The sequence below is a fragment of the Mchenga conophoros genome, linkage group LG5 (genome assembly GCF_057382185.1).
Source record: "Mchenga conophoros isolate Kocher_MC1m ecotype Shallow Benthic linkage group LG5, M_conophoros_male_GT1.1, whole genome shotgun sequence".
Taxonomy (NCBI): domain Eukaryota; kingdom Metazoa; phylum Chordata; class Actinopteri; order Cichliformes; family Cichlidae; genus Mchenga; species Mchenga conophoros.
The window spans coordinates 34,886,724-34,901,234 of record NC_140530.1 but is presented as its reverse complement, the minus strand read 5'-3'; the positions used below and the strand labels follow the sequence as shown (position 1 = coordinate 34,901,234).

Genomic DNA, 14,511 nt, shown 5'->3' with positions numbered 1-14,511 from the left:
GTTTGGATGAACCGGGTCGGGCAAGTTTAAATTTCAAGTTCTGCCCTTATTTCAAATCACTGCGGGAAGTTCACGGTTCAGGGAACACTGATAGTAAAATTATTGCCAGAGGTAGAGGGAGAAGTTTGGATGCTCCCTATTTGTAAGCCTCACAATTTGCCCCTCTTCTTGTCAGATTGCCATATGGGTTATTTGAATTCACCCCAGTTATGTTCAGACATATCCCTATCTGTTGTCTGCAATCAATTCAGACACAGACACAATCACAGAGAATTTCTTAGCCAATTAAGCCACTGACCTTTTCTTTAGAGTAAGCAAAGTTTTGTGTGTTCAATAAGTTTGCTAACATGTCAGCGTGTGTTGTGTTCTTGTCATCTTGCTGGCTGCTATAAGCTGGTGAACCTAAAATACCACATCATCAGAAATCAATGTCATGAAAGTTCATGTAGTCATTTTTCACTCATTTTTTCCACTCTTTCAGCCAACATCAACTCCTGATGGATATATATACATACTGCTCTTTAGCTTGTTCAATATATTCCCTATAGGCTTCTTTCCACTGTTAAGCCAGTTTAAAGACCTTTCATATTGTTTTTGCTTATTTATTTTTGGTCTGGCACTTACATTCCCCCCCCCTCTTTCCTCTGCAGATCTATGATCCAGCCATTTGAGAATTAATGAAAAAAAGCAGTTGTTATCTTTCATTTTTATTAAAGTTGCTTTTCAGTCATTTAGCTGTGTACATTGCCAAACCAAAGCACAACATAAATATGAATATATGTAATTTCTATATGTACAGATGGTATAAACTCCACCATCATCAAAATAAATACATGATGCATTAAATACATTTTTTTCTTTTATAACTTAGTGATACAATGAAATCTTCTCACAAAGTATTATTTATTTTAAATATGCATGTTTTAAGATATTTTTACATTTGAAACTGATAATGTGTCTCAGACTGAAGAGATGCACTGCAACTAATAGCAGACCACTAGTACACTGTATCTAGCAATAGAGAAATGTCAGGGCAGGTGTGGTCATTTTAATAGCATTTTTGGCATTCTGTGCACATAATAGTAGGATAGCAAAATGAAAAAAAAAATACACTGCTACACTATAATACAGCATGTACAGCCAGGATGCGGCCACATCAACATGCATGTTTAGGCTACAGTAACCTTTCATCTCCTCATCCTCTCCGCTTTTTCATCCTTATCAATTGTACTCAACCGTAAACAACTCATCAAAATACACAAAACCCTACTGGTATTGTAATCTCATTCCAATTTGCGTGTGCTCTAGTAGCCTACATTAGTGTCTTTTTGGTTTCCATCCATTGGCATAATATCAGACAAACACTGCAAAAAAAGGGAGGCCATACCACAATTGAGACAAGGGGGAGAAAATTCATAGAACGGGTTTTGCGTTGCAGAGAATCAGTTACTTTCAGGTCAATAGTAGCTAGTGTGTGCAACTATCCCTTTTCATAAAGCGGCACAATAATGAGCAGTCCAAGACAGGAACATGAAAAGATGCTGCTGGAGAATGCTGGATGACGCCACTGTCTCGGTCTCCTGTTGATTTCAAACACGTGGATGTCTTTTGAAATGTTCTGTATGTGTGTGTGTGTTTGTGTGTTTGTATGCGTGCAAGAGTACATGTGGGTGGGTGGGTTGATGCGCCAGCGTGCCTTTGTCCGTGTGACAGTGTAGGCAGTAGATGTGACATTCTGGATTTAGTTGCTAGTTGTTAGTCATAATCCACCAGGAAGCTGGAGAAACACACATAAATCGAGAAAGTTTGGCCAACTCACACCAAAATGATATACAATGAAAGGTCAACAGTGTTCAACAATCAAACAGTCTACTCCAATTTTTGTGTGTGCGCAAAGGCTGTGTTGCTGTTTCAAACTGTCCACTGATTTTATGTTTCACCTGGTGAGCTTTTAAGTCTATAACTACTTAAGATGTAAATAGATACCTAGTTGTAAATCAATAAAGTCTGGCTTTCAGACAACTGACCAAAGAAAAAGAAGAAGAAAGAAAAGTGCAGAGAAAAAAAAACAGCTTTTAGGGTCAGCAGATTGTTTTGTTTTATATATTTTTAACTTTATTGATTCCTAGGTCGATCCCTTCCTCCTCTTCTTACATTTTATAAACTATCCTCTCTCTTCCTCTTATCATTGCCATCTGCCCTCACAAGAATCCCCCAGCAACCAACACCTTAGAAGCAGCTAACAGCTACTTGAATAAAAATACTTTTCTTAACCCAAACGCACCTCTTCGCATAGAGTTACATATGAAACAATTTCTTTTTCTCAAAAGTAATGAAACAACAGTAAAGAAAAGTTAAGTAAAAGAGTTTAATAAAGTGCAGTTATACACGTATTAAATACAATCTTATTGCTAACGTGTGAAGACACATTTCCCAATGGCCTCTTACTTCTCTTCATCTGAACCATTTTCAGTGTAAAGGATTTTACCTGTTTCCAAACCTCTGCTCTAGCCTCAAGGCATAACACAGTATTTGTACTGTCACCTCAAAGCAGGAAGGCCCTGGGTTCAAATTCACCAGCTACGGGGAGCTTAAGCCCCCTGTGATGCTTACCCACCAGGTTGCCCTAACAACCTGTAGATGTGTACTCTACCTCCTTCCCCATGACAACTGACTCAGGGGCCACAACAGTTTCTTTACGGTTGTGAACCTTAAATTCGAACCCATGCTTCCGAGCAGTGTCATTTTAAAACTGGTCTTGAGCTACAGTTCTTCAGGCTCTCTGAAGGTCGTTGAAAGTTTTTCTTTGGACATTGGCTGCTTTTTTCACTCATTTTCAGTCCAGTTCTTTTACCATTTACAGAGGAGTGTTTTTTTTCTTAACACTAACCTAAAAATCATCACACAGTTTGAGAGGCATAAAATAATACTTTTGCACCAATAGGAGATTCCCAACGAGCTTTAGCCAAAAAGCTGGCATATCTCAACATGGTGTGCAGAAGAAAAAGTGGCAGGCCTAAAAAAAAAGAGAAAATATCTACAGCAGATGAACAGTTACTGAACATCATGTCCTTAAGAAATTTTTTAACATGACAGTGATCATAAACTTACTGACAATCCAATTAAATAATACCTGAAAAACACACAATGGAACGCTAGGACTCATTGACAGACCTCCCCAGAGCCTGGACCTCAACATTATTGAAGCAGCGTGAAATCATCTTGACAGAGAGCAGAACAAAAGGCAGCCCACATGCAAAAAAGAGCTTTGAATGTCCTTCTAGAAGTCTGGCGAACTGTTCCTGAAGACTACTTTAAGACATTGCCAGAAAGCTTACCTAAGAGAGTTCACACACTTTATACCAAATACTGACTTTTAAGCTTGTTAGAATCACTCTGTTTTTCCCTCATGTTTGGTATTTCCATGTACATTTGCACATTTCAATAAACTGCTGAACCTACTTTTCTTTTTCCTAGAAAAATTCAAAGAAATGAGGGGTGGCTCAAGATATTTGATCAGTACCGTATGCCTATAATAGTCAGCAAGCTTACGTGACATACCAGTCAGAGATGTGGATGTAAACAACTGTGTACGGTAACCTAGTAACAAGCACAACCCATACATCCCACACAGTTAAATCAGCACTGCAATGGAGCTAAGAGGCAAAAATAAATATTAACAGCATTGGCTTGATGGCTTCTGAAGAATTTTTATTTGTTTCCTGTAGCTAGTTATTCAAATGTGAAGACGAGAGAAATGAGATGAGACCCACTGCAGCCTCTGCTGGACTTTTCCATGTGTTGAGGAGTCAGCGATGTGATGACGAACAAAGTAAATATGTGCGTCACACAGAAAATCGCTTTTCTAAATGTGTTCATAATTGACTTTTTAAAAAATATTTATGCATGTGTCTGAAAGAAAACAGGCGTATGATAATAATGGATTGCATTTATATAGCGCTTCACAATTCCACTATTTATTCACTCTCACACACTGGTGGAGGTAAGCTACAGTTGTAGCCACAGCTGTCCTGGGGCAGACTGACAGAAGTGAGGCTGCCATATCGTGCCATCGGCACTTCACCGGTAGCCGAAGTGTCTTGCCCAAAGACACAACACAGAGCTGGGAACCAGCAATCTTTCAGTTACAAGATGAGCTTCCCAGCCCCCTGAACCACGGTCACCCATATATATCTCGCACTTACCTTACCCTGATTTCTGTGACTTGCAAACATGTTATCTAGTGTTTGTATCTCCTTTAGGCTAGTTAGAGAAATCCATTATTTTCCATTATTCAATCCATTATTTTGCACTGTAAATGAATTATTGCCTGGAATTATGAATGTGCTCACATATGCATAGTTTGACACTTTAGTGCACCTTAACACATCTAAACCTAATGTATTAACTTAGTAAACACCTTTAGAGTGATTAACACAGTAACTAAACTTACTTTCAGCTAATGTTAAATGACCACAGTACTAGTTACAGGGATACCAGATACAGGGGTGAATAGTTATCTAGTATGTGCACCTCGAAAAAATATTTTTATTAGTTAGTATCGTCTGTTTGCGCACAACAGTAGCGCTAGCACAGTGAAAATCATAAATAAAATGTAGGTTCACTTCTGATAAACACAACACCAGTAGCAACTATTTGAGTTTTGAGGGAAAAGGCTCCATTACTCCAAACACTATTAAGCTCCAATCACACTGGCCTTTGAAATGGTTAATAAAAAAAATCACATATATGTTGCTGTCTGCTGCTTATTTGTTGCCTTCTACATACACATAAATCCACATTAAACATCAATTAATATTAACTATTTAGATTCAGAGTCTAGCTATAACCTCCTTCACAAACATTGACATAGCTGCTGCAGGACAACAACTGAACTGCAAATTGACATAGAAGCTCAGCAACCTCGCTTTTATATATGAATATAACAAGAATACAACCAGTTGAGATGAGTCCCCAAGTGCAAAGAGACTCATCCTAGGTGTGTTGTTGGTGCAGACTAACACAGATTGCCTGCAGCGTGCACTCTGGAGGCAATTGTAAATTATTTCTAAGCCAATCTCTCTGAAAGTGATAGCAGTCTGTCCAAGCTGGCCTGCAGCTGTTTAAAGACTCCCATCAGGTCCTGCCTCCCTGAAAATTGTGTCCTAGTGATCAATGGTGTTGCACAATCAATGTCCAAGCAACCAGTTAGTCGCCACAATTACTTGTAATTGGTCACTATATGCAAATAAATTCAGCGATACTAGGAGCACAATATATGATTTACATTTCTCATATCCAGGCAGGTTATTTTTCTAAAGAAATCACTAAAAAAAAAGGGGAAATAGGGAAACTGTTTGAGTAACCTGGCCAAACAACTGCCATGAAATCATCAGAAGAATGACAGATCATAGAACCAGTGAGCAAATGGATATAAAGAAAAGCAAGAGCAGCTAGCACTCTCTCAGTTGGAAAAAGTCTAAAATGCATCTGCTTCGATGCCAAAAATGGACTTATGAGTCATAAATGGACATCATCATCAAGCAGCTCAAACATATCTTGATGTATGTAGACTATAAATATCTTCAGGGTATTTTTCTAGGGACAAGCACACATATAAATCAGATTTAAACCGACAGCATAAATATATGTGGCTTTCATACAAATATTTTCACAATTTTGGAGGTTTGGCCACATTTCTCATGCACTGATTGCACATTAAGCAGAGATTGCAGGTTTTCTAGAATAGTATCATTTTAGTTTCACATACACTACAAATCCTGCTCTCCCAGTCACACATATACAAACCTGGGAGCAACATAGTGGATACTACTTCAGCATCCTCCAACATATCAATAATGCAGCGTTGGAAGTCTTTACTGCTGTTAGACTGAAGATAGCTGTGGACACAGACAACAACAGAACAAAACAGACCTGTGTGTCAATCAGCTGTTGATTTTGTTGAAATACATCGTAGCAGACTTGATATTATTTAAAATATAATTTTAAAAAAAAAATCTTGTACATCATGTACATATTAGCAGCAAATAAAACAACAGTTTATTGATTTTCTCTGCGACATCATGTTTTAAAGGTTTCAAAAACTGAATAAATATGAGCACGTACAAAGTTATATGTGCTCAGAAAAAAATCCCTTATTACCAAAAGTCTTTTGGATTTTTTTCTTGCAATGTTCCAACTGATAAATTAATATATTCATTGATATGTGTGCAGCACAGATACCCCTTAAAGCATTTAAGCTGCTTTCTTGTGTGTGTGTATGTTTTAGTGCGTCTGTGCGTCTGTGTTTGAGTATGCGAACTGAGAGCTCGGCCATCTGCTCATCTTCAGTGGTGGGGAACATTTCCATCAAAAAGTTAAGAGTGCCAAACCGTCTGCCAATATCTAACACACAAACGCACACGCATGCACACACAAACACACCATACTGACCTCATCCAGGAGAGGCGGTCTTGCCAGAACTCATGCATTATGTAACACGACTTTCCTGGGAGCTTCTGAACGGACACACTGACAGCAAGATCGAGAAGAAAAGTAGAGTGGGGCAAGAAGAGGATACAAAGTGAAACAGAGTTTGCACTCAGCAGGGATAAAGTACATGAAAACTTTGAATCTTTTGAGGGATGTCATTAAAATTAGGCAAGACAAAAGCACAACATCAAAACCAAGTTCCAAAGTGTTGTTTTAGTTATGTGAGCGATATAGTCACTTTTTGAACCAGTAAATCGTTATTACTTTAGATGTAATTTGTATTATGCTGCTCACAGTTATGGACCACGTATACTGGCAATTGCTCAGTACTCCAGGAGTTTTCACAGCAGCAGAGTCCCATGCTTTGATTCAAACATGCATTGCTTTTCCTGGAAACTAGCAAGACACTCACTGCAGGTTGTCAGAGTGAGCTGAGGTGGCGTCAATGTAGCTCTTTAGAACTTTCTGGAAATTGTCCAGATTGACATCAGTCACTGACATCTGCCTCTGAACCAGCAGGATATTCTGTTGGCAATAAGACATCAGACAGAGAAAGGGATAAAAAAAAGAGATTAAATGACCAAAGATCTCACTCTGTGTGTTTGTGCCCTTGTATGTCTGTCTTTGTGAGGACCTTTTTGAGATTTGCACGTTTAGGATGATGACATTTGTTTAAAGTGGTCAGCTCTTTGCTGAGGACTTAGTGTTGGGGTTCACAATAGATTGTTAGAGGAGACGTTTATATTAGGTTAAGGGTAGGTTAGCATTTGGATATGGGGTTTAGGTTATGCAGTATGTGATACATTTGGTTACAAAAATTAAAAGTCAATGCAGGCATGAGGATAGATGGCATCAAGATGGATACTTTCAGAGCAAATATGTACTGATATCACCATCCATCACACCAGATGACAAATAAATTCAAATAGATAAGTGTTATTTCACTTAGCATTACTCTCACTTCAGTAGATTTGGTTGTGATTGTGAATGTTACCGAAATCCTGGTTTTAATGAAATTCATAGACATTTCACAATTTAAAATACCAGAAAGTGATTACAGAATACTGATACTAGAGCTGGGCTACAATACCTATGTTGCCATGACTCCTCAGTTTTGATTTTCTCCGTACTTTGCCACTTTCTTTATATACTGACAACAATAGCTGAAGGCTTTTTATTCTGAAAACATATCTCAAGTTTCTTAAATGCTTTCCATGGCAGTCTATCGACTTTCAATAAGAAAGGAGAAAAAAGACAAAAAAATCATTTTTGTCACTACCCGAGTCAGATGGAGGTGGATGGTATTGCCTATTATATAAGTTACAGTGCTCGTAATATTTAAAAGCGGATGACGCATACAGAATCCTTGTAAAGTAATTTCACTGTATTATTTTCTACCAAATGCGATTACTGCATTTTTTCATCGTTCCAGAGAGCAAAAAATGCTCTACATTGTCAGGTGAAAAATTATATTCAGCTCTAAGAGTTAACACACTAAAAAAAATCTGTTTTACAAAACATGGGTGACAAACTTTTGTGATTTAGGACTAATGACTAAGACTCTTTGAACTTGTTACAAGCAGAAGATCTAAACTCCAACACTAAAAGAAGTCAAAAAGGAGACAATCTGCCAATTATACATCTTACAACAGATGTTGTTCAGATGTTACCTTTTCAAATCAGACAATTTAGAAATGACTCTCTCTTATTCTTGATTCAATGAGAAAGTGTTGAGAAAACAAAGCATCACAACTTGCCTTTTAAAATTTTTTCCTGTATAACATTTTATCAAATACACAAAACAAAATACACGATTAATTTGAATGACTGGTAGCAATTATTGTAGTGTTATAAACTTGATGAGATGAGATAGAGAAAAAAAAAACAAGAACATGATCCAATTCTGTATATCCATGTATTGTGTTTATGTTGAGTAATGCACATATGAGAAAAAATATTTGCTATTCAACTAGAGCTGTTTTAATGAGCAAAGGTCAATCAAGATACTGTAAGTATAGACAGAGTCATCCTGTAAAGCTGCAGTGGCTTCAGCCACAAAAATATCATATTTCAGAATTTGTGGCCATAAACAGTATGCAAACTGTTTTTTTTATTGTTTGTGTGTTTTTTTAGTGACAAAAACGTGAAACTTCACCTTGAAGTCCTGTGCCAGCCTATAAGAAGGTCACAAGAAAAATACAAAAATTCTGCTTCAGTGCTGACTTACAGACTTGTATGTACTGGCCAGTGTGTCCTCCTTAAGTGGCTCCAACTTGGGACTCTGAAAGAAGAAGGTAACAGATAAGAGAAGAAGTTAATGTCTCTCAGTATCAAAGATCAGTTTAACTTAAAAAAAAAATCAGAGTGATACTTGAAACAAAGCTAAACTCCCATATTGCATTTACAATAAATTCCTAAAGGTTACTTTGGCATTTTTAATTATACTGTTATAGTTTTTAATTATATAACAATGCAGAAGTTATAAAATGAACGAAAACACACCGAATAACCTAATTTACACATTTATTTGCACAGGTGTCTAAGAACTGATAAATAGGATACATTTATTTTTTTTCCACAGTGCACGATCTGATTTTTCTTTGGTTTTATGTAATTTGTCACAATCTTTCACAACAGCTACTTGTCCAAAACAGGGTAATAAAGGTAACAAGTAGAGAATAGAAAATTTTCAATTTTTGGAACCATATCCTAGTGATGAATGTAGTCTATGAGAGTATTATGTTATTGATAATAAAATATAATAAATGAAAAAGAACAACAAGCTCTCTGTGATAAAGGTTACGGTTCTTGTGTGTGCACATTTACGAACACATAAAACATAACCTTTGAAGCACAAACTCATTCTGCTGCATTTGAGAGAGCAGTGAATATGAGGGAGATGGACAGAAGAAGTGTGTGATGCTGACAGCACTGAGGTGTGGGGATGGATATTGCACTCAGTACATCCTGCAGGTTATGAATTGCTTTGATATTGCTCTCTGAGTCTCTCTGAGTTGACAAAACTGAGGAGAGAAAAATGGTCCAAGTGAAAGGATGAACATTAGAAACTGTGAAAAGCAGGAGTTAATAAACAAAAGAACAGACAGAAGAAAGGAGATGGAGCATAAGATGAGGCAGTAGAGCGTGAAAAAGGGTTTGGGATGATGTAGTGAGAATGGGTCACATGATGAGAGCGATGTGACTTTGTGTTTGACAGACAAAGATTGTAGAATTCCATTTAGAAAAGCAGTATTTTATCTTGCGAGTCTAACCATTTTCTTTTTGATCACACACACAATGAATATATAAAAATGTACAATAAACATCATAATCAACAATTCAGAGATGAAACATTTCTGATTGAAAATATACTCCATGTTTGGACTGTTTTTTTGCACCTGGTTGCATACTGATAAAAAAAACAATATTAAATGGTCTAGTTGTTGTGGATTTCTTTGATGATATGTATAATCTGAAATCATTTATACTTGTATATACCCATATACTAGGGGTGCAACGATACACAAAATTCACGGTTCGGTTCGGTTCGATACTTTGGTGTCACGGTTCGATATTTTTTCAATACAAAAAAAAATGTTCATGCCTTTTTAATTTGTCATTTATTAAACTTATAAATATATATTTTAACTCAAAAGTACAGTTTTTAAATTTAATGTTGCTGAAACAAAAGTAATTAAAAAAATTAATATCTGATTGAGGAATCACTCATCTTTGGAAAAGAGAGTTTAATACAGAGAAATGGCTCTTTCCAAAATAAAAGCAATACTATACACTTCTTCTGGGCTATATTCTCAGCAGCATATTGTAGCGGGTCAGGGCTGTTCGGGGTTCTGTTTGTACAGTTATGTTTTGTTTATGCTTGCCATAGTGACGGGTGACGCCCTCTCGCTGCGACGGTGTGTCCTTCCGGGGTCAGAGGGCGCCCTGTGTGTTGTTGTTGTTGTTGCTGTGCGGTTGCCGCGCTGAGCAGTTAGCTAGTGGCAGTGTTCTTCTGCAGATGTCAATAAACGGCTGTGCTCCCTGGCTAGCTCACGGGAAGCAAGACCAGACGACACCTCCGTCTCCTCCTTGTCTGAGCTCGCCACAATATTAAACATATCAGGTCCCCATAAGGAGAATCATGTGCTAACGGCTGTCTAAATGACTCGGGTAAAGTTTGTAGCATGCTTGTTGTTGTTTTTGTCTGCTTCCACTTGTCTTTGCACTAGGATGATGTCGGCGTAAATGTGCAGTCATATTCGTTGTGTTCCCACTAGTGCTGTCAGCGTTAATCTCGTTGAAATGATGTTAACGCCACAACACGGCAAATCTCCGTTAACGAGCTACCCTTGATCGCCCGTGCGTGGGGCTAGACGGGCTAGACGGCCAACACGTTAACGAGCTAACTGCGCTAACACACTAGTTCACACCAATGTAATTGAGCATTGCGTGGCACATCCAACATACTGTTTTACTTTAGTCCATGACTCGCTTACCTTCAGGGTCATACGTCACATGAAAACCAAAATAATTCCAAACGCCAGATCTGAATGAGGGTGGGGGAGGTTCAATTTGCCATGTTGCAAGGAGAGCTTAACTTCTGTCTCGCTAGCTTGCCCTGCACTCTTCCTTCTGGCAATGCTGTCTGTGTTGAACGCTCAGTGGATCTGCGCTCGACAGTGCAACCTAGGCGGAGTAGTCGAACGCAGATTCACTGAGCGCTCAACACAGACAGCACAGTCAGAAGGAAAGTTGATAAAATAAATTACAAATTTTGTATTGTTCGATACATATGCGTACCGAACCGAAAGCACTGTATCGAACGGTTCAATATCGATACGAGTATTGTTGCACCCCTACTATATACCTATACCGTGTACAGCTGCCTTGAACCTGGCACTCGACGTGTTGTTTTTGGAATTCACTTTGGCCATAAAACTGTCAAAAGGACTAATTGAAATGATAGATGATAAAGGTCTGGGAAGAAAACCCAGAAAGTTATGTAAGACAAGTCCTGACGATCAAAAAGAGAACAAATATATGTAAGATCGACATATATGGATTGTTGAAAAACACTGACAAACATATTAAATTGATATTTGTAAAATTGGGAAAATACAAATAGTTTAAACTTAAAACCAAATAAGTGAAAAGTTACCCAGCAACAGGAGGAGGGGTTATGGTCACCTATAAAAGAAGGGTCAGATATGCCTCCCTCCACCTTATTCTGTCTGTGTCTTTGTACTCTGTGGTTTTCTTTACTTGCTTTGCTATGTGTTCTGTTCTGTATACTGTGATGTACTGTTTTGCTGTTCATATGATTCTGTTCAATGAATTCTGCTTCAAGAATTCTACTCTTTTCTAGAGGATCTATTTGAGTGGTTTTATTTTAAAAAGCTGGATCTCCACGTCATTGGCTGGATAATGTTTTTCATGTTGGCTTTAAAGTCCTGTGAGTATTTTATAGATGATGCTACAGAGACAACCACAAATCTAAAGAGCCGTTTTATTTCTCATTATAAGGGCTAATATTCTGTGGCTCGAAGCAAAATTATGTTTGAAAAAGGAATGCATTAGGGATTTCTATTTTGTACATTCTCTGCATAATTCATCACCGGTTGTTTAGTATAAAACATGTTCAGAAAAAAAGGAGTGGGAAGGGCTTTATTGTCTGATATATTATTTTATTTCTTGGTTAATTCCATTACCGGTTCAACAAAGTTAATGGATTCAGTGCTGATGATTGCTCCATATTTGTATTCACAGGAAGGTTATGCATTCATTTCTTCTGTCGGTGAACACCAAGACCAGCATAGCACAGTATGAAGGCGTTTTAGTCTTATTTGTTTAACCTTCAGAGAATCAATATATTGTCATAACTAACAAAGTGTTATTGTTTTGTACAGTAATTTTTAAAACAATTATAAGCTGCTGTCCAAGTTAAAAGACTTTGTAATGAATATAAATAACTATAGAGATTATTTGGACAGTAAAAGACTTATTATGGTGGTATTATCTACATGCATGCTGCCTGTCTCCTACACTTCACTGTTTAGACTCTGTGTATCACAGTTCTTTGTTTTTCTCTTCAATTTTGTTGTCCAGTACAGATCACTGTGTACCTTACAGTCTCGTTCCTTGGTCTTTATTAAACCTAGGGAAACAATAGCACCGGTATATTTTTATGTATGATATATTCACTTTCTTGTGTGCCATTATTTGCATATTGTCCACCATGTTAGCTATGACTGCTTGAGAGAAATTTATAATAGACTCGATACAACCACTGGCCTCAAGGGAAAATTGACCAGTTGGTGAATGGTTTCTGGAGGTTGGTGGCTGTTGCTAGGTGATATATAAGGTGCTGCACCAAAAACTTCCTTGTAAACTACAGTTTGCCACGGTCATCTGTAGTTTACATGTTAACTAATTAGCAAAACTAGCAAATTGTGATGCAGACCGGAAACAGAGAAGGTTCACCTTCAAAATAAAAGCTGTGGCACACAGCTGTAGGTATGTGTAGGTCCTCAGTCATCCAGGTCATGGTAATCTAAAGAGCTTGGAAAGGAAAGCGATTGGATTTGGAAGTTTCACAAAGACGTTTCGCCTCTCATGTGAGAAGCTTTTTCCAGTTCTATATCTGGGATCTCCTTAGATCACAGAGTTGTAGCCAACCACATTTCAAAAGGTGCAACTGTTCTTTAAAGGCAAACTGTCTTCATTTCTGGTTTGAGTCACACTTTAACAGTTCCACTCCCACTCGGAGAGAAGTTGGTGAGTGCTTGCAGCCAAATTGGCATCTTTAATGGTAATTACAAGTAACTGCAGCAATGAAGCAATTACTAAGAGGCTTTTGCTAACTGGTCAAGGAATACATGTTCTTCTTGTGTGACTGGCGGTTGTCAGGGTCTCTCTGACTTCCTGAAATGGACCTCTGTACTGTGTTGCTGGTGGTGCTTTAATCAAACCTGATAAAACTATTGTTAGCTGTGCAGACATTTTTATGAACAGAATTCCTAAAATGTTTTCTTGCAAACCAAGTTACCTTACAGTCTTATTGACCATGTGATCACATCCAGCTCATTAAAATGGAAAATGCAAATTTGAGGATTTAAAATAACAGTTATTAAACAAGTAAATGACATGACTGTGGCTATACAGACTTATAGTTTAAGGGCAGAAAACCATGAGGGCAGAAAATCATTAAAATGCTCAAAAGATCCATTGCACAGAATTGTAGAAACTCAAGTTTGTGTTACTGAGATTTTAGCAAAGAACTAGAACTAGTCACTGTGGGAGCAAATAACATACTTCAAAGTTTGAAAAGTGTTTTGCTGTCCACTCTAAAATATAGCCTACATAAGGAAAGTTCTCCTACCTGACACTCCAGTTTATCCAAAAGTTGCTGCAGCCTATTGATCTGAGAACACCAGTTCTCTCCATCTTCCATGTTGACACCTGGAAAAACACAGTGCTAAATCATCAGATTGGTTTTTGAGTAAGTGCATAGCTACATACAGTAACATATTTATCAAAACAGATTTGGATGGTCTGTTTGTACTATAAAATTGGGTTAGAATAGAGAATTCAACATTCTTTCTGTGTTCAAGCCTTTCATTCCTATAGGACAAAGACATCTTGTCAAAGCAAAAATAAAGCACCTTGAGGCAAGGTTGTTGTAAATTTGTCACCTCATAAATAAAATTGAATTATATAAAATTGAATTGAAATTCAAAAGGATGAAGGATTCAGGATGCAAGAACATTTGAAAGAAGGCATAATACACCCCTGACATTGAAAATACTGTATCTGAAAACAGAGTATTGAAAACTGATTTTAAATCTCATTCTGTCATTTCAGAATCACAAGTTTAGTCTATCAATAATAGTGAATAAGAAACAAATGAGGGCAAACCTAAAGCGTTTACCTCTAGAATTTGTTAATAGTATCATGGTCGGTGAAAACTTGAGGGAATACTCACTGTCTGCACTTATTATGCATAACACAAACAGCAGTAAT

General features: G+C 37.5%; 1 protein-coding gene across 1 annotated transcript in view; it reads right to left on the bottom strand.

Moving 5' to 3' along the window:
- Positions 1–691: 691 nt before the first annotated feature.
- Positions 692–14,511, bottom strand: part of necab3 (N-terminal EF-hand calcium binding protein 3) — a 42,056-nt gene continuing 28,236 nt past the window's right edge. Inside the window, exons 8-13 of the mRNA XM_085275090.1 lie at positions 13,871–13,950; positions 8,720–8,773; positions 6,905–7,017; positions 6,454–6,531; positions 5,809–5,900; positions 692–1,777 (exon numbers count right to left, since the gene is read on the bottom strand). Coding sequence (XP_085131216.1) covers positions 1,749–1,777; positions 5,809–5,900; positions 6,454–6,531; positions 6,905–7,017; positions 8,720–8,773; positions 13,871–13,950 — 446 coding nt within the window. The 3' untranslated portion in view covers positions 692–1,748. The remainder of the gene's footprint in view (positions 1,778–5,808; positions 5,901–6,453; positions 6,532–6,904; positions 7,018–8,719; positions 8,774–13,870; positions 13,951–14,511) is intronic.